The sequence below is a fragment of the Coffea arabica genome, chromosome 10e, assembly GCF_036785885.1.
Source record: "Coffea arabica cultivar ET-39 chromosome 10e, Coffea Arabica ET-39 HiFi, whole genome shotgun sequence".
NCBI classification, from domain to species: Eukaryota; Viridiplantae; Streptophyta; class Magnoliopsida; order Gentianales; family Rubiaceae; genus Coffea; species Coffea arabica.
In genome coordinates, this window is record NC_092328.1 from 1,165,031 (window position 1) to 1,184,918 (window position 19,888).

The 19,888-nt window shown below is 38.3% G+C and overlaps 2 protein-coding genes, 1 long non-coding RNA gene and 1 other non-coding gene across 11 annotated transcripts; 2 read left to right on the forward strand and 2 right to left on the reverse strand.

Annotated features, from left to right (window-relative positions):
- Positions 1-1,180: 1,180 nt before the first annotated feature.
- LOC113713043 (uncharacterized) lies at positions 1,181-6,688 on the reverse strand. 8 transcript variants are annotated; one of them, XR_011821748.1, is made up of 8 exons: positions 6,428-6,688; positions 5,515-6,320; positions 5,339-5,387; positions 5,159-5,210; positions 4,151-4,311; positions 3,609-3,727; positions 1,360-1,550; positions 1,181-1,288 (listed from the first exon to the last, which is right to left on the reverse strand). XR_011821748.1 is itself a non-coding variant. In XM_072066768.1 (7 exons), exons 2-7 carry the CDS (start codon positions 6,012-6,014, stop codon positions 1,502-1,504), a joined length of 930 nt encoding a protein of 309 aa, XP_071922869.1. In that variant the 5' UTR covers positions 6,015-6,320; positions 6,428-6,688; the 3' UTR covers positions 1,283-1,501. The 8 variants fall into 8 exon arrangements, 7 of the variants coding, with proteins under 7 accessions (XP_071922869.1, XP_027092548.2, XP_027092547.2 ...); XM_072066768.1 differs by having other exon boundaries at positions 1,283-1,550; XM_027236747.2 differs by having other exon boundaries at positions 1,283-1,550; positions 3,614-3,727; positions 6,428-6,687.
- Positions 6,689-7,863: 1,175 nt separating this feature from the next.
- LOC140015280 (uncharacterized) lies at positions 7,864-10,876 on the forward strand. Its single transcript, XR_011821883.1, has 2 exons — positions 7,864-9,089; positions 9,656-10,876. It is a non-coding gene; the product is annotated as an uncharacterized lncRNA (long non-coding RNA).
- Positions 10,767-10,874, forward strand: LOC113713143 (small nucleolar RNA Z279/snoR105/snoR108). The gene has a single exon (XR_003453471.1). It is a non-coding gene; the product is annotated as a small nucleolar RNA Z279/snoR105/snoR108 (small nucleolar RNA).
- Positions 10,877-11,487: 611 nt separating the features above from the next.
- On the reverse strand, positions 11,488-18,578 carry LOC113712786 (protein PSK SIMULATOR 2). The gene is made up of 13 exons (XM_027236356.2): positions 18,030-18,578; positions 17,573-17,939; positions 15,765-16,087; positions 15,475-15,567; positions 15,299-15,389; positions 14,373-14,466; positions 13,689-13,786; positions 13,359-13,428; positions 12,946-13,046; positions 12,672-12,788; positions 12,454-12,530; positions 12,224-12,271; positions 11,488-12,136 (listed from the first exon to the last, which is right to left on the reverse strand). The coding sequence occupies exons 2-13, from the start codon at positions 17,861-17,863 to the stop codon at positions 11,662-11,664; spliced, it is 1,878 nt and encodes a 625-aa protein (XP_027092157.1). The 5' UTR covers positions 17,864-17,939; positions 18,030-18,578; the 3' UTR covers positions 11,488-11,661.
- Between the last annotated feature and the right edge of the window lie 1,310 nt (positions 18,579-19,888).

Consider the following 19,888-nt stretch of genomic DNA (forward strand, 5'->3'; position numbering starts at 1 on the left):
ATCTGTATATTTTCCCGTGTTTGATTCCGATTTTAAATCTACAACTTGGGTTAGCATGCTTGTGGAAACCTTGGTCAAAATCAAATGGCTCATCCAATCCAATGCGCATTTTCCCATCCTATAATACGATTTTGACTTTTACCAGACATCCTCACTCTGAAGGCTTCCAGACAGAATCTGGTTTCAACTTTGAACATTGAACTTAACTTGTAGAATCGTATTTGGCTAAAATAATGCTCCGTCGTCATGAAACTGCCACATTTGGGACCGTAACTACTTCCGAAACGCCAACCAGCAACCAGGAGGAAACCGGGAGCTTTGACTGCTAATGAAGAAACATTTGTAGATTGTGTATGATGCGTCTTGTGGGCTTATCTTATCTCAATTGCATTTGTCCCCTACTTTGTAGACTCCATTTTCCCTCCTGCGGGGCCGGCCGACATGTTCTACGAGTTAGGTGCTAGAAAAACACACTAACATAAGATCATAAATACGTTAAGAGTTTTTTTTGTTCTTTTTTTTTTTGGGGGGGGGGGGGGGGTGGTGGCTGATAAGTTATAGTAGTAACTTAAAATGAGCCGCCAGTGAAAAAAACCCTGAATATCAGGTTTCTTTCCTTGATCATAGCTCTTGTGAAACCAATACTCCTGATGTTAATTAACTCCGGTTCATTTGACCCACTATTATTGCTCACATTTAATGGACCGCTCTAAGACATTATTGGTAGTAATATTATTGATTTAGTTTCAACCTTCTAGCCGGATGATGCTGCTACCACAAAGGATACGTTCTTTTTCCCAGTCATAAATGGCGGAACCCATCCGGGCTGCCTGCCTTCCGAATGTACGGTGACATGAAAAACATCATCATTTCACTGTAACCTTTTAATTTGACCTATTGCTTTCGTTATGCATTTTCAAAGAGAGAGTAGTGCGTGTCACGACTTTGGTGGTAGAAAGTAGAAACATCAATTGTGGAAGGACGCTCGCACGATTTTTTAGTTCCCGTTTTAGACAGACCATAGCAGACATTCATATTCAGGCCGATTTCATGCATGAGAACTCGAATACGCAAGGACTTCCTACACCGACGATAACGATATACATTACATGTGGGATGTTACCTCTTTCTGAGGAGGAGGCTGAGTTAGATCAATGGACGACTACCGTGGATCTGGATCGGATGGTGAAAGCATCCCGGACCACTCCCATTGCCGTTAATTTTGAATATAAGCAGACGCATGACCACTCCCGTACCGAGTTTCGTCAGCGGATACACCAAATTAGTGCTGCACATGATCCTTGCTTAAAAAAAAAAATAGACAATTGAACATCAGAAAAGTTTTTGAAGTTCTTCTACCTAACTCAATTATCCAGTTCACACATCACACAGGACAGGTTTTGGCGTGTAATTTGCGCCAAGTACTTTCCAATTGTCAACTTCTATTTGCAGAAATCATCTGCTCCGCCAAAACACTCTCTGAAGTCCAAATGGAGGGTCTCTAATCCTTCTTCCTTTTCTCATGCCTCGCTCTGTCCTTGCGTGATTTGCTGTGACGGGAAGACATGACAAAAAACAAAAAAGTTCAAAACATCATCAGATAGATTGGAGATTTCAACCGATACAAAATAAGTCTTTGTCCCCGACTCGTGATCACATCACAATCCATGATATTAACAAAATAAAAAGCCGCCGTGGCAGACATCAGCATTTATCATATGGTCTTCAACAGGATAGACACCAATCCTTCAGTGTCTTTAACTTTCTTTCCTATTCTCCTCATAAGCAGTCCCCGCCTCCTCACTTTCTACGAAACCCTGTGGTATAAAGATCCTGCGACGAAACCTACTAAATATTACCCAAGGGAATTCTTCATTTCTATTTTCCTTTTTCACTGGATTAAACAGTATAAAAAATGGGATTTGATATGGCAGACCGTCATATTAGTGCTTGGACAGAACAGATAAATTAGACGTAGGTATACAGACTAGTCATTTATTCTATGGGAAGCTGCTTTACAAGGCTCCCCAGGAAACGAGTGAGGCGCCTTTTAGCACCCACGACCTTTGCTTCCACTTCTTCCCCCTTCTCTTCTGATTCTGAGCTGACCTGATGCTCTTGCATGACATGCACTTTCCTTACAAGCCTTCTTAGTTCCTATCAAGGAAATTGAGAAGCGTAGATGAAAACCGAGACAAATGGACAAAGGTAATAGTCCAAGCACCATTACATCAAAAATTTAAACAACTCTGATCATTCTGAAAAGGTGATGCTGCGCTTATATCAATTTGTCTGTAGCTTCACTGAATATCTACTAGCACAAATGTATTCAACGAGTGCCAAGCTTCTTATTTTCAGTTTCCCACAGCAGAAACATACACAAACTACTTCTCTACACTGAGATGCAATATCACAAGCACCGGGGAACCTCAAACATTCCAAAATTATATTATCAATCTTCTGAAATAATAGGAAATGACAAAGCATAGTTCCATCTGTACCAATATCTTCATATAAAGCAACTAAATATCATTTGTTAAATGAGCACACAAAGGAAAGTGAGAACTGGACACGGAATCAAGCGGCAAATAAATATCAAAGAGCCACTGAACTGCAACTAAGTTTTCGTGCATGGAATCCTTGGACAAGCTTTGGTTTTTTTTTTCTTTCCTTTTTTTGGTTGGTACAAAAGATAATAATATATTAAAACCAATTCTTGGACAATCTTCGCCAACTACTTGGAGGAATTGTCTTCCTCTTAATCAAGAAACCCAATTCCTTTCCTCTTCCTCAGATCTATCCAGACAAACCAACAGAGAACTGCAATTTAGCATTGCTTGTTAATTTTGAAGGAAATGCGCAAACTGTTTTTGGAACAAAGGATAGTATTCAGCAGCATCGACAAGCACCATATTATCACACACATAGCACTAGGAGAGTCATTGTCTTTCCAAGCTCGATTACCCACTTTTACGACAGACAGAGCCTTTCTTCTAGTAAACTACTCTCGTAATTACATATCACCAAGAAATCAATCAACTCCATAATTGGTCCACATGAAGCCAAAAGAAGGTAGAACCCGCACCATTGCAATAACTGTGCAAGGTATCCCCAAGAAAAAGCCCCTTAAATTGAAGTGATTTAAAGCTTCACATGGGAAATCCCCGTTTAGTGTCTCATGATTTCATATATCCAACTTGTAGTAGAATTCAATGACACATGAAATCCAGCAAACTTTGCATATATACCCAAATAATTTGATCTCAAGCCTTAAACCAAATCTCAGGCATGAAACTAACACCCCCAATGTACAGAAGTTTTTTACCATGCTAGAAACTGATGTTCACTAAATTGATAATTGACCCATAGGTCAAATTCAGAATAACACGCTTGAAGTTCCCTATAACTATGTTTGACATGTATTTAAAAAAACTCAGAGTCTCAATTTTCAACCTTGCAACACTCAACAGTGTCCAGCCCTTGTTATCTTTAATGAAATTGCATGTGTTCAGTTTTCAATTTCACTGAAAGTTACTTGAGAGCAAAATTGATCATCCAATTGAAAATCAATGTTTAAAAAATAACCAAGTGATGGAAAAGTAAGAGACCTAACCTGACGGTCAAAATCAACGCTGTCAAGTGAGTAGATTTCATTCATAACATCAATATCTTTTTTGATCAATCCCTCAAACCATCTGGTTGTTATCTCAATGCAATACTCTGGATCCTGTAAACAAAAGCTAAGGAAAGTAAGACATTGGTGAAGTAAATCACTGTTCTTCACATGATGCAGTTGATCTGAGTCAACAAAATCCAGAAAGGTAAGGCAATTCTTTTTAGTAATAAATCAAAACTAATTTCATTAAAAGACAGGAGAAGCATTGAGTTTTGCAGAGGATTCATGTCAGATTATTTTGCAACAGCATGAGAGGGAATATCCTATTATTCATGTCAGGTACCATAAGATAAGGAATAATTCACATCATGCCTTATTCTGATATAGCATAAGAGGGAAAGGTCATTCTATGTTCTGTAACATGTTCGTTTTGGCAATATGTTTACTTCAAATGACAGAAGAGGATGAGAAAATGGAGGGAGAATCATAGCATCCAATATAAGTTCAAGTTATCGTGTAGAAGCCAGGGCATACATCTTCACACTGATCTTCAGTTTCTTCTGCTGCGTCATCACTATCTTCAATTGCCTGTGCTTCTGGACCACATAAAGTTTGAAACTTGCCATTGTCGCCGTCCTTTGTGGCCTGGATTAACCCGTCCATCAATTCAGGCTCTACCTCTCGGAGCAGTCTTCCTGAAATGGAGATGAAAGACATCAAAATCTGACCATTATACTAACTATCATTACAGATTTCTATGTGATCAGACAAAAATAATGTCCAGTTTACTGAACAAAGAATTACTAAAACTATGCACAACAGCGAGCAGATTGAACAACATTTTTACCAGTTTGCTGTTATATACAGGAGGAAGGAGGAAAATCAATAAACAAACAGCAAAAACACAGTCATAAACTAATACAAGAATTGTTTCACTTCCTTTCTCTCTTCCCCTTTTCCTACTCAAAACGTGTAATCCTTCAATGATCCCCTGTTGTTTGTCAACAAGATTACATCCTATCTCTCATAAGAATGATGATATAACTTCTTTGAACTTGTCCCTCTTATTCAGTTCCCACTATCGTTGAAACTTGTGACTTCCCTGCAGACAATATCAGGAATTCGAATCCAAATATGATGCTAGAGCTTTCCCTCACGAGGCACAAAGACTTTCCTTCACTGGAGATGCAAAATGTCAACGAGCCTTTCAATTCAGGACAACTAAGAGAAAAGATGCAAAGATCCACACATTGCCCTGCATGGCAACTAACTAGTAACCAAGTGACCAAACTTTTCTCCTCTATAATCAAACATTTCATGCCAACATTGCCTACATATCCGAATTAGTTGACATCAACGAACAACGAAATGATTGCTATCCTCTTCCTAGTCTTACCCTTCAAACTCCACCGTACCATGGGTTCACAACCGTTACATACTACTATATATAATACCTTCCTACATACATTTCGGATAGTGAGAATTAAAAATGTAAAATATTCATCGGGGAAAAGTATCGAGCTAGAAATTTAAGCCGCATACCTATATAATTGAACTGTCTTCGCTTTCCTTCTCGAACATCGCGACCAAGCCTCTGCGACATTTTCACAAAAACACCCTACTCACTCACCACCTCAACCAGAGCACCGCAACAACTTGTAAATTTTTTGCAACAAACAAAACTAAACTAATCAAGAGAACACTGAGTAGTGATTATACTACCTTAACTAGCATGAGAGCATCGTAGACTTCACGCTCAAGAGAGGCCACTCTGCACTCAAAACACCAAACAAGCAATTCATCTTCAAATACTCAACTAGCAGCAATCACCAGATCATTTTGATGAGAAATTTCTGAGAGTATCAAAAAGGAGAGTGAGAGTAATAATGGAAATGCACCTGAGAATGCGCTTGATTTGAGGTGGTGAGAAGTTAGCGAGCTCCATCCCCCAGCGGACGGCGCGCTTAGCCTCGCGCTTCTTCTCATTGCGGCTCTTCTTGGCGGAACCGTCGTCGGAAGAGTCGCTGTCGCTCTCAGTGGTATCGGACGGCAAGGGAAGTTGACGCAATTTGAGAGCGCGTGTACGGAAGTGGAGGTTGCGAGCAGAGACCACGGGGGAGGAATTGATGAGTAAGAGTTGGTGGGGGAATTTGGCGGTGGTTTCTGCGGAAGGGAGGGAGCAGGAGGTAAGGAAATAATAGAATGCTCCGGCGGAGCAGTGGTATTGGTGATGTAATCTGGGCAGTCGCGCCAGAGGCCTCAAAACATGCGCCATTGCTGCTGAGTTAGAGGTGGAGCGACTGACCCACTCGTCGCTGGTTGCTCGAAATTCAGATTTCAGAAGAAGATCAAATGGGCTGGCAATCATCATTATGGGCTCATACTGTTTTCTGTCCATGAAGTTGGATTTGGGCCTCAAATGATTACATGAACTTGAAAATGCAATGGACCAATATTACGATGCATACCTTACTGGCCTACTCTTTTTCCTGTTGCCTATTGGGAACAGACAACTGGAAGCCCATGTCTTGAGCCTTTTTAATTTTTTTTTTCCTTTCCTTTTTCTTTTTGCGTTTCTAAAAAAGTAGCGCTATATAAAAATACAGATTCAGAATATGCTGTCGAAAATGAAAAGAAAATGTTCGTGCTAGCTTTGCGTTCACATATATAGTTTCCCATTTAGCAATGCACTGGGAATTTGAACCTGCATTTGGAATCAGTTGGGCAACTTTAATTGAGCTAGGATAATACTTGGCATAAATTTTTTTTTTTTTTTTTCACATATCCAGAGGAGAGGCAAAGGCCCCTTACCGCGGCACTAAACGTGGGATCGTGACCCCAATCACGTCGGCTCCTCATGTCCTGGTGGTGGTTCCTCCAACAGTCCATATGATAGCTGTGATTGAGATGGCTAGCCAGTTGCACGTCTATTCCCTTCTCTCCTGCAGGGTGCATGACCAGTCTTTGTCACTCATGCCTCCTCTTATGTCTTATCCGTTTAAGCAGATTATGGTAAGGAGAAGCGATCGCCGATTCCCTTGCCAGTCCATAGTCTTTGCAAAACCCGCCCAACCCACGTCCCTTTGTCATCCTTAATCAGCCCTCTCACACCTGCCCTTCCAGGATTTATCTTCGAGGCCCCATCATGGTATTTTTGGATTGCAAAAAAAAGGGCGAAAGCAATCTGGGAATTTGGTCCTTTTAGTGTCTTTTTTTTTTTCTTCCGAAGTCCAAAGAGCTTACGTCATTTTTAGTGTCCTTTTAGTGTCATTTGTTTGTCATTTATTTATCATGTTGGGTGGTGATGAAGCGGAAGAATCCTAGCTTCACAGTCTAAGTCTAATATGTGGATCCAATTCTTCCCAATCCTTTTTCTGCAGAAATATCATTGTAATCAATTGGGATAATTTCAAAAACCTCCCTCAAGGTTTTTAACAATTTCATTTAGCTCCTTTGATATTTTAAAAATTATACATACCTCCCTTGTCATTTTAAAGGACAATACTACTCTTAAATATTTTAATGAAATTCTCTTATTTAGTATGCTTATATTAAGAGTAGCTTTTAAAATTATTTTTTTCATTCTTTTTCCTCCTTATTCATTTTTTTAAAATTCTTTGCCAATAAAACTATAGAATTACCACTATTACCTCTAATTTCCATTGTAATCCAATGCTTTGATGATCTTTGTTTACTATTTTTTGGTATTAAAATTAACAATAAATAAAAAAGAAATTGCCCCAAAATCACTGCTAAATTATGATAATCCCACTACTCAAAAAATTCATAAACTCTAAATGAATTATTTTAATATTTTCTTTTCTATTTTATAAATCTAAATTCATAACAAAATATCATATCATAGTGATAAATTTATTATTATTATTATAGTTGTTTATCAAATAATAGTTATGGACATGAAAATTTGGCATCTTTTCTTTATAATTATACTATATAATCTTATAATTGTATAGAAAAAAATAAATTAAAACTCATTACATAAGGGTATTTTTGGGTGTTCACTTCAAAATTTGACAAAGTCAAATATTATTTTAAAATTTTGTTACTAAATCTATCAAATTCTGAAAGGTAAGTGTAATTTTTTAAACTTCAGAGGAGCTCGGTCAAATTGTCAGAAGCCTCAAGTGAAATTACTAAAATTATCCCTAATCAATTCCTATATACATATGTGTGTGTATAAAGTGCCAAAACTCGTTGATGTGACTAATCTCTAAATTAGTAGTTGATCATGATCGAAATAAAAATTTCCCAATTATAAAGCAGACTAGTATTAGAAGCCGTGACATGGATTCGCCAAACTTTTCTTTAAAGTGGCTAGGGGTATTTTAATACTACGAGAAATGGAATCAGAAGAAAAGACCACAAAATCAAAGGAAAAAGTAGATATAATAACTCACAAAGAAAATTACTACTAGTATACAACATATTATTGTTTGTTCTGACATTAAGATAAGAACAATTGTAGTGGGAATTGCATTTTTCTTCGAAAATACCATGTTGTAAGTAGGAGCAACAGCCAGTATTCCAAGTCAGACACCTAAAACTCAGCCTGATTCTAGAATCTGCATCTACGGTACATGTTAATTGCTCCTAGTAATTGATACTAGTAGATGCAATAAAAAGAAAGGGAGTATCTTTACATTTCCTAAAATCTGAAAAGGCATCAAATTTGATGAGCTAATTGATGTCTGGATCGCTGCCAGGTTGTGCTACCAACACTGGTCAGTCTCCCAAGTCCGGCGAGCATAATACCCGGAACCCCTGTTGGTGGCCGACAATACATATGCCGGGCGTCTCAGCCGGAACAACGTCCGGTCATAATCAGCGCGCTTTTCCGGATCAGAAAGAGTCGTATACGCTTTATGAACTCTCATGAACTCGTCGGCAGCCGCTGAAGTGTCCTGGCTACCCCTAGTGGTATTATGAGACGACGCAACGTCCGGATGCAAGACTCTGGCTAATCTCCGGTACGCGACCTTTATCTCCTGACACGTGGCCCCCATCGGAATCCCGAGAACTTCGTATAACGAAGTCTGGGGAGCAATGTGAGAGGTGGATGTCGATGTCCTTCCGGCGGCGGCGTGAGCTGCCGAAATCCTGCTTGGCTGGTGAAGGTGGTGCTTGAATCTAGCGCAGCTCGGGGCGGCACCGGCAAATGTGGAGCCAATGGAAGAAGCCATGGAAAAGTTTGATTTTTTGTTTTTGTGAGGAAGAAAAGAATAATCAATAATGATTTTTAATGAGAGGTGCGGTGATGGGAAGTTGCGGGTTGAGCGTGTGGCGTTTATAGGTTTATTATATAGGGTGTGGGTCGGACGTGGGTTTGTTTGAATGCTGTGCTGAGGGGATGGGATACACAGGACATCAATGCTGACTCAGCCATGCATGGACCGGATTCATCGACTCCGCTGGCAACTCTCGATGTGAAGAACAATTCAACTCTTATCTTTGTGTTAGTATTTGTCCCACCCAAGTGCAGAACTTAGCTATAGTTGTAGTTTGAATTAATTGCAATGTCAATTGTGAGCTTATATATAATCTTATGAGAAAAAAAAATTAAGGTTTAATTGTCAGCACGAGTCTTTCTAATTATATGCATGTTACCATTTAAATTTATAGAAAAAAAATAAAAAAACGAAGCACAAACATCACAATCAAACTACTATTCTTAAAAAGTTGGATTCTCGAAACATAATTAAGTAATTTGGGACGGAGGGAGTATATATTATGTGTGTCAAGATTATGCAGCGTTCATTCCAAAAAAAAAAACAAAAGAAGGAAGATTATGCAGCGTTATGTAAAACATTAGATCAACTTAAGTTAGGGGAAACCTCTTTGGTGGATGTTTCTATTAGGGCGTTGAGAGTGATTATCGAAATCTAGGGAATGTCTGTTTTCAATTTCAGAACAATATATTGAGTATCGAAATGAATAAATTTGACCGTTGTTGCTACTAAATTTAGCGTCTTACTTGTTCTGATCTTCCTATACTGAGATGCTGTGGTTTTGACGGGGCAGGTTGTGGCCCAAGACGATGCTTTATGTGAACATTAAATCGAGCAGGGGACGAAGGACATCAGAAGTCGGTGTTTGGACCGACACGTGTGAGGCTTGGCATGAATCTAGACTGCAGAAACGGATAACAGAGGACACACAAACATGACGTGTGAGTATGGATAATGGATGGCGACGGCGATGCTTGATGATGTCCAACCTAATTCTACAACTATTTATTGCTTCTTTTTTTTTTTTTTCATTGTCTTATCCTCGGAACGTTCGTGCTTGTAGATTCAATCCAAAGTCACGAATTATCATTCTGGAAAAATTGTATTTTGCATGATGAGACACCAATAATTCTAACCCGTCAGTACAACAACTCCCTAAAACATGAAAACCATATAAATAAATGAAAGTTCAGAATAAAAGCATGAAAGGTTAAGAAGGACTGAAGCTTTTACTCCGGTGCCAATTCCAGCTAACTTAGCTGACGCTTTCATGATTTCATGGAATATCTTGCGGACTGTCCGTCTCTAGTTTTTCATTGGATTCTATTTTGAGTAATTGCCTTTCCATTCACAAGACAAGATGGTCGTGTCGACCGACCCTTTTCGGATGCAAACTTTGGAGTGAACCTGAAACTTGTATTTCCATTTAAAGAAGATTAGATGTTTGTTGTTTTTTTTCAATCTGGGTAGGGTTGGAGGCCATAAATGTTGGCTTTCTCTTCTTAAATCCATCCTCACTCTGTTATTCTTATTACACTGGAGAGCTTGTTCATTCGATCATGTTTGATTTTGCTTGACATTTTTCTTCTTTGAATCTTCGACTATTCATCTATCTAGTAGAGTAATGAAATTGAAGGAATTCACTTCCTCAAATCTCAAATTTAACTTTATTATTGGTATGATTTCCATGCTTAGGTAATCAACGACAATCACAGGCCGGTGTTTACGTTTGACCCAGCTTTTCAAAAGAGTATATTGATGTTTGTTTGGGTGGCGCGGCTGTACATACTCATATGGAGAGAGTCCCACACCGACTGGAGAAGAAGCAGATTGTTGACGGGGTGATAAATAAAAGGCCCAGACGGGCGCCAGGGAGAAAGCCATGATCCTTCAGGCAGTTTACGGGGATGTGATGAGCGGTCAAAGCTCGCATTTAAACATGCGAGATGGGTGCCCGGCCCAAAGCCTGGTTACGACAACCCGGGCGCTCCCATATTTACCGATCTGATCCCTTCTTTCTTTCTTTCTTTGCTTTTCTGCCGAGTCCCTTGTAACCGGATAAAAAGCCTTTTTTGTTTTTTTGTTTTCTTTTAAAAAATGATTCTTCTATTGGATCCATTCCATCCTATCCAACCCAAAACTTTTTTTTTTTTTTCCCCCTGTTGGTTTCAGTCCACGATAATGACTACCTCCTCAATTTGCGAAAACCATTTTTCTATGATATATATATATATATATATGCCTCTTTGGTTTGATCATTTCATTCCAGAGAAAAGATAAAAAAAAAATCTCCCTCAAAACGAATTCTGCACCTTTTGGAAATGAATGAATTTTCAGATTTGATTAGAGCCTGAAGTAGACCAATCAATCAATTATAACAGAACAAGATCGAATGGACGCATATTACTGCACCTGACCACGTAGGTATGAACACACAACAACTTGACATCACAGAGAAATTGATACAACTTGTGCCCGGGGAACTCAATAGTTTGCCAATGAGCAAAATGCAACCTGGACATATTTTTTTTTGTATATAATGTGTCTGATACTTACAGACATTCCTTTTTTTTTTTCCTCCAAAAATACGCAACTCCAATGAGTCATCGAAATGATGAACAACACTTTCACATAATCGCCATCACATCATCGCATGTATATATATATATATTACCACTACTAATAAGCCTACATATATATATGTATAAATATATATACATATACACAAAAACTATTTTGACAAGCAGGAGCAGAAGAATCAAATGAAATAAAAAATGAATAATGCTCAGCTTTAAAATCTTATGGAAGAGCTCCAAATGAGTTATCTAACCCGTCTAGTATGTCTAAAACATTAGCTTTTGGATGTCCCAACTCTATTCTTGGCGAGCTTCCAGTGCTCCGACTGAGCGCCCACACCTTTTTGCTTCCCTTCTTGGCCTCAACGAACTCCTGGCTTTTGCTTCTCCCAGGAACTACTTTTCTCCCTTTCATAACCTCCTCCAACAGGTTCCTGTCTTCCAAGGAAAGTTGAGCTCCGTGGACATTGCTGTTGTTGGTTAACACCTCACCCTGCATATTCAGCCCCTTGCGAGTTGGGGACCGGCTTGGCAGAACCTTGCCTCCAGCGTCCCGATACTTTACCAAGCTGATGAGACGGTGAAGCCAAGTCACCAATTCAAGGATGTATGTATCCATCTTCTTTTTATCAGCGTGATACAGTGTCTGTAAGCGAATGAGGCTCGTACTTTTGTTCGTGTTCTTACCAAATTCAGTCCTGCCACAGAGACAAACAGCTTTTCAGTTTCTCGATCCTCTTTTAACAATCCAACTATAGCTGGTTCATATAAACAAGTTTACTAACCCTGCTGAATTTGCCCACTCTCCAACCCACCCAAAGCCTTGATGCGCTCTGCTTTCATCACAAGTAAGAAAATGCCACTGTTAGTTTCCAGCCATGCCTACCAACAATCTTGGTAACACCATATTTGAAGTAGTCATACTAATCACACATCATATGGAAGATTATTATTTTACTTAAAAGACGGTCACAGCAGTTCATAACGTACTATTCCTGACAATCATCTTACATACTTTGTAGTATCTGCAGCAACAGGAACAAGCCAGTGTAGAGTTTTTTCCATTTCGGCCTTAATTTGAGGAACTGTAAGCTGCGAAAGAACAAATAAATTATGTACATCAAGGTTATGGTTACACGAGAAGTTCACAATTTTCAAGCCAGCGCACCAAACACGAATAAAAAGAAGGAAGAGAAGAAAACAATATTGGGAAGTGTGGTCTGGAGGGCAAACCTCTTCCTTGGCATCTGTTGGTGGTAACCGGGAGCGTAGAGCTGTCTTGATGCTGGGAGGCAGCCCATTATACAAAGTATCTCTCATATTAGGAGGAAGAGAGGTCGGGCGTGATGCCTAAAATCCAACATCAACTTTATTAGCAGAAGAGTACCATAAACACAGGCAAAGCACATGGGGATATCACCACAAAAAATAAATAAATAAAGTTAAAATTACAAAATAATTATACACACACACACACATGTCGAGAGAGAGAGAGAGAGAGACTTACAATATTATCAATTTGAGTAACTAAATTAGCATAATGTAAAGCAAGACCAGCAACACCTAGTCTTTCTGGTTTAGTAGGCTCTCTCCCACTAGCCACCAACCCTGTAATAAAAATGTCGTTAGGCTCTTTCTGATTTATCAATTTTGCAGCACAACAGACAGCTAGCAGAGAAAACTACCAAAAGAGAAAAGGTGAAACGTATTGTAATGAAAAACAGATCATGCCCATTCAAACTGGGCAATATAAATTGTAGATCAATCATAAATTTGATAGCAAAGTATCACATGTAACATCGGTTCTTTTCTTTGAGAATCTTGCGTCCAAGCATGCTAGCATGAACTATTTCCACACCAGAACTAGCACGGAACATTTCCGTAACAAAAAATGAACATGTGAAAATGTATTTTTCATACCATTATCTCCAAATGCATCTGAAATCTCTTGATGTATAAAGGTAACTACATCAACCAGTTTCTCAACAACCTGCAGTGGCATCTCACAGGGCAAAAAGAAATGCAGATGATTAGCAGCACAGATTAAAATGAGAAACTTGGTATATAAAGCAAACAGTTTCTCAACAGGCAATACTCTGCTTTTAAGATGTAAATGTCCTCTTTAGACAATAAATCCATGCTAATGTAAAAGCTGGGCCCAGCAAAGAATGAACATCGCACTCCTCTATTAGATTGCCCAAAAAGGCTGCATTCAGCAAAGAATATAAAGCAAGTGATTTTATTGAATACCTCCTCCAAAGGTTTAGACCACAGAGATTTCTTTCTCAAGGTTCTAACGAGTTTTCTTTGATGTTTTAGCTCACTTTGTAATATCATGAGACTTTCACCTGTGAGACATTTAACAAGAGCAATTATCAGCACTAGTCACCAGTAATGGTAAAGAACAAATTCCACCACATGTATTCTCAGAAATAAACAGAAAATGATTTCACCAAATCGTATATGGCAAAAAAAAAAAAAGGAAGTAGTGTAATGAGTCAATTTAGGGGAAGAAGCCAAGGTGCAAGCTGTTGGTGGTACAAGGAGAGGTCTAGCAAAAATAAAAAACATCAATTGAACCTCCAACACCAGATATAGGAAGTAAAGGTTGAGAATGTTTTAGTTGTACACTTAAATTATCACATGAAACAATCCATACCAAAATATATGTGTTACCATTGACATAAACCATGAAATCTCTCATATAATAATCAGGTAATTTGATATTTCCACAGATATTTGTTTTATTGCACAAGTCCAAAAGACACATAAAGCTACAGGCATTGAACAGGAGGAGGACGACAAGTTCTCATTTTCCATTACGTGCCCCACACCCCCCGCCCAAAATGAAAAAGAAAAAAGGATATAAAGGAATAGAAACCCAAGTGAGAGTGAAAACACAAAACTAAACGTGAAAAGTATCCATGCCCAAACCTTTCCGAGGAAGGTGCAAGGAGTCAACTTCCTCAAGCTTCCGACGATAATCTTGTTCAAATCTGTCCAAAGCATGGAATTCATGATATAGTTCCTGCAGCAAAGAAACAGGCGCACCACCCCAAATTAGATAGCAATAGAGACTTCTACTTGGTTCAATAGATTAGGCTCAATTTAAAATGCCTCCTTCTTTTTGATATGATTCAATCACAGAGAATAAACCATGCACAATTTATTTATTGGTATAAAGTAATTTTTCAAAATTTGCTTCATACATATTGGATTGTATACTCTTTACAGCAAACAAGTTTACAAAGAAATTTTGAATCAAACAAGGTAACAATGCTATGGTGTGTGAATAAACCCTTGGAAACCCAAAAAACATGCAGCAGACGTTATCAAGTACAAATGGTAAGAATAAATCTAAATTGCTGCCCAAATTTTACAAGCATGAAAGATTATCAAAAGGGATTGTGTTTACAAGGCAATTGATACCCTGCTATTAGCAAATTGAGAACCCCTTTTTTCATTTTTGTGCCCACATCAATGTTACATTGCAAGGCTATTAAACATCACTCAACACATAAACTTGGTAAGCAGAATATATTCAACAATGAGACAGAATCAAGTTTTGTAACTCTTGAATGTTGCATAGTGAGCTGAGTGTGGAAATTGAATCTTAAGTTTCTAGAACAGGGCAAATATTAGTAAATAAAATGTCCCTTCAAGTTGTTCATACCACTTGTATGCAAAGTGTCTCGAAGGAAAGAAAAACAAACAACAAGGACTAACCATGTTTAGAACACAATTAGTAGCAATGCCATCCAGTTAACAACAGCAATGCAATAAGATGTAAAAAGTATCCGAAAATGAAAATTGAGAACCATTTAATACACTACGAAACTGTAAAACACGAGAACACTCACAGAAGTATGCTGGGCCAGCGATGTCAATTCTTGCATGGTCATTTCTGCCTCTTCTCTTGGTAGCTTAGGATTTACAGGGTCTGAGTCCAACCTAAGACATTAAGACCGTATTAGCAAACAATTTTTTGAATCTTTGACAAGAGAGCCTTGCCAAAGGCTAAAGCAATCCAGCTTACTTTGAAAAGAATCGTCCCAGGTTGTGCCACTGTGGGTCTTTACACAGATCCCCAAATCTAACGACTTCTCGAGAAAAGACATCAAATTCCTCCCTACAAAATGCAGAAGCCAATAAATGACATAAGATTTTTTTTATTTTATTTTATTTTATATTTTTTCGCTCAATCCAGAATGAAGTTCAAAAACCAAAATCTAGAAAATTTGTTTGTGCGGGCAACAATGACCCATACTGAATAGGGGGAAAACATAAACCAGGAAGAAAACTAGAGATCAGAGAGAAGCTAGAAACCTTTTGTCAGTGGCTGCAATGCTGAGCAGCTCCTTCATATCAGTAGAGACTAGCTGTTGTACCGCTTCAGAATGTAGAATTTCCTTTTTCAGAAAGCGAATATTATCTTCAGAAAGGGATTGCAATAGATTTGCTCCTTTGGCTATAGTATTGGCAACTTCAAATGCCAAGATAGCTATTCTGTTCCCTCTTGAAGCCATGCCACCGATAAATCCACTGTTATTTAAATTTGACATGCTACTACCTAATGTATCCAGTACTTCGACTGCCTTTTCTAGTCCTGCTATCCCAGCCTTTCCAAGAAATGAGCTCACTTGAGGCCCCTGTTAAATGAACATCAGATACATAAATTAGATTCACATTCACATCGTTTAGTTCAAAAACTTTTGTTAGTAAATCACCTTATGTACAAGGAGATATTCCTGTTAAAGGCACACTCCAGGAATACATTTCCATTTTCATTGTGAATGAATTGGCTTACAGAATACTACGCTTAGACAAATCAAACTTTGAACTAACATGGCATTTTCCAGCATATGCCAAGTAGCACTATCAAAGAGCAAAAATATTGCTCCTAAATGATTCAAAGCCTATCATTCTCATGTTTTAGTAGCTTTTGTTGATGCACGTCCCAAGGCTTAAGAATTTGAACTGATATTTTCACAAACCTATATCAGACAATGAAACCATTTAATTTCTTCATAAATCTCAGACAAACAATTTTACCATCACCTTAGCGCCATTTACTTTCTCCATATTTTCACATGATATGGCACCAATTATCGATCTTATGCGCTTTACTTACATGCAAAGCGACAGAATATGTATAGTATCTTCTGACCAAGAAATTACTTTAAATTTATGCCAGAACGTATCCTCAATCAAGATTTGTAGATTATTGGGAAGAGCTCTAGCTCCCACAATTTTTCCTAATGTATGAGCCTTTCTGTTGTCAGAAATTGGCTAGAGAAGACTTCTGGAAGGTCATACTGATTGTTGCAGGATCTACCATAACCATGATGTTTGAAACAACATTGTACGAGAAGCCCACGGCATAAGAATTTAGCAGGTTGTTAGATATATGGCGTTAGAAGCAGAAGAGGGCACAAGACTAAATGAAGTGCCTCCAATATGATCTCAACTCCCTAACAAACCATCAGCACTCTTTTGAATTTTTTGACAGTAACAAGCTTATCAATATTGACTCATCAATAGAAGCCAGAATTGCCAACCAAAGTGCGACAACCATACACCATCCACACTTCTATGTATCTCCAACTCGTTCTATTTTTAGTCTACCTCTGGCATTCATTTCCCAACATTGTCCTTTGCAGTCCAGAGACATACTTTCTCCATTTTGTCGATCAGAGTAGAGTAACGCATCCTTCTGCCATCCCATGAAAACTCTGAGTCTTAACTTCTCCAATCTCCAAGATTATAACTTGATAGAAATGCGTTTCAAAAGCTCCTCAATCACATAACTGTAACAATTAGCTACATCAAAGAGAGACCACTGACAATTCCAGCAGTTGATCCTCGATCTCATTGCTCCTCCTTTTACAAAACGCTCTTTTATTCTACAATTACCTGAACAGCCAATCACTTTCAGCCGATTGCATAAAACTGCAAAAGCTAAAATAATATGAAGGGATGCTAAGTGATCCATGTAGTAACATTCTATGCTGGCATAGAATGACCATCTTCTCCAATCCCAATTGTTCACACAAAACTAAATTCTGATCACATGATACCCTTCAACCAAACAAGACATTTAAGCATAAAAAGGGGAAAATGCATTTCATCTGTACCTTGGCAGCTGCTGGTGTCCTTGCGGGGGTAGAAGGTTTCAATTCTCTAGAAAAAGATAATTGCAATTCACCAGAATCATAGAGATTTGAAGTCTTCTCAAAAGCATCGAAATCAGGATATGCATGGGAAGAATCATCAATCTTATTCTGCTGCTTTCCCCCTGAACTCTTCCCAGACTTGAGCTTTCCAGAAAACCCAGAACTTTTGTCGTGATGCTCATGGTTTCTTTCCTCTAGCTCCGATTTGTTGATACTCCTCTTGTTTATCCCATTTGAGCACACTCCTCCCATTCTTCACCGTGCCCCCAAGAAAACAAAAAGAAAAACTCAAAAACCCACAAAAAGCTACAATCTTTAAAATTAACACCTGGAAAAATACAATACCAATGAAAACTGTCAGCAACCCATATCAGGAAAAACTGAAAAGTGTTAGAAAAATGGCAGAGCAGAAACTTACAGATGCAACGAACAGGAAATAAAAATGTATCGTTACCAGCTGATTGAAGAAAAAGAAAAAAAAAAATTTGGACTTTACAAAAATACAGTCTGAGGGTTATCAAGATTCAAGAATTGAGGATGAATGGTGGTGAGCAGCCAAGTGGGCTGACTGAGTAGAATAAGAACAGAGGAGGACAACAACCAATTAGAAGACGCGGACACGGAAGAGAGGCAGGGGAGGGAGTCAGCAAAAACTCACGCTTGACTGCTCTTTTTCTTTTTCTTTTTTTTTTCTTTGTCTTTTCTTTTCTTTTGCGAACTAAAATTTGATTTCCGGGTGGAAATGGAAATTGAATCGGAAAGGGCAATGGGAATGGAGCGGTGGCAGAGTTGAATTCCCAGCAGCAGTGGCAGTAGCGGTAAATTCCTGGGCAGAATAAAAGTCTTGCTGGGCGGGTCTGAATGGGGCTGCCATTTGATGGGATGGGATGAGATTTGTGATTTTGTGATTTGTGAAGTCAGTCAGCCAGTCCCCCCCTCCCCGCCTACCTTGTTTGGGGGTTTTGGTGAGCATCTGATGTCACATTCAGTCTTGGACTTGCTCTTTTACCTATTTGCCCTTTTTCTTGCCTATGTTAATCCTTGGCTGAGATGTGGTTTAAGTAAGAAGCTCTTTGAACCCTTTCTTTTTGCCCTTTTTATAAGATGAAATGATCATTACTACTATTCCAACTTTTAACAGTGCTGGTTTTGGCATTGACCCAAAGAATGGCCTTATTGGTCTTGTGGGTTAGGACCTTGAGAACTTCCGTTCAACTTCCATCTTCTTTTTTTTTTTTTTGGTTTGATTCGTCTTTATCGGCTCGAGGGGAAGAAAAGAATTGCACAGCTTTGCTCTTTTTGTTTTTAACATTTGCTAAAGTAGAGAATTAAAATTTGGCATTACATCATTCGATCATCTTCTCAAGGGCATTCTTTCTCCGCTGGACAATTACTGCTGACTTTGAAGTTTGAATGCTAATAAGATGGTGGCCCAAGCAACAAAAGAATACTCACATCAATGGTTAGCCTTTGACTACAGAAAAAAAAAAAGTAGTATTATTATTGACTTTTGTGATAATTGTGTAAAGATTAAGGATATTGTTGTAAATGATGCGGATTACTGTTTCTGTTTCATTGATTGCGGAGCAGTAAATGTTCTATGAAACTTAAGCGATTTTGTTTTCAACAGAACAAGTCCAAATTAACGGGTATTTTAAGAAAGTTGACAAATTCAATTTTTTGCGCCTCTTGGTGGAGTAATATACACACACACACACACCATATAATTTTTCGCATTGTTAAATTCTACAGATTGGACATCAAAATTTTAAGGTATAATAAGCTCACCATGGCGTCACCTAATAAATTTCTTCCATATATGCAACTCTAGTAGTCAACATGGAGTTGCAAAAAGGCAAAAGGAATGAGAAAAGAAAAGGAATATGCTCTTGCTTAAGAAAATCACGAATTTGACCTTTTTCCCCATCGGTACAGTACTTTATACTAGTTTATTGTAGCAAAGCCAAAAGGTGAATGACGAGCGTAACCAAATCCCAAACAAGGGATATAATGGTCAGTTTGACGAATACAGCATTTACACTTGGTCAGAGTTGTCTGGGCCCACTAAAGCTGATAGATTTGTACATAAGAGATTTGTAAAAGAGTCTATCGCCATTATTCTGCTTCTACCACTCTTCCTCTGAGTCTCTTACTATTATTTCGTACTTTTACCATTTCAACGATAATGAAATGGTCATTCATTCAAACCTCTTTTCGTTTTCAGCAAAAAATAAAATTAAAATATATATATATATATATATGATGAAATCGACTATT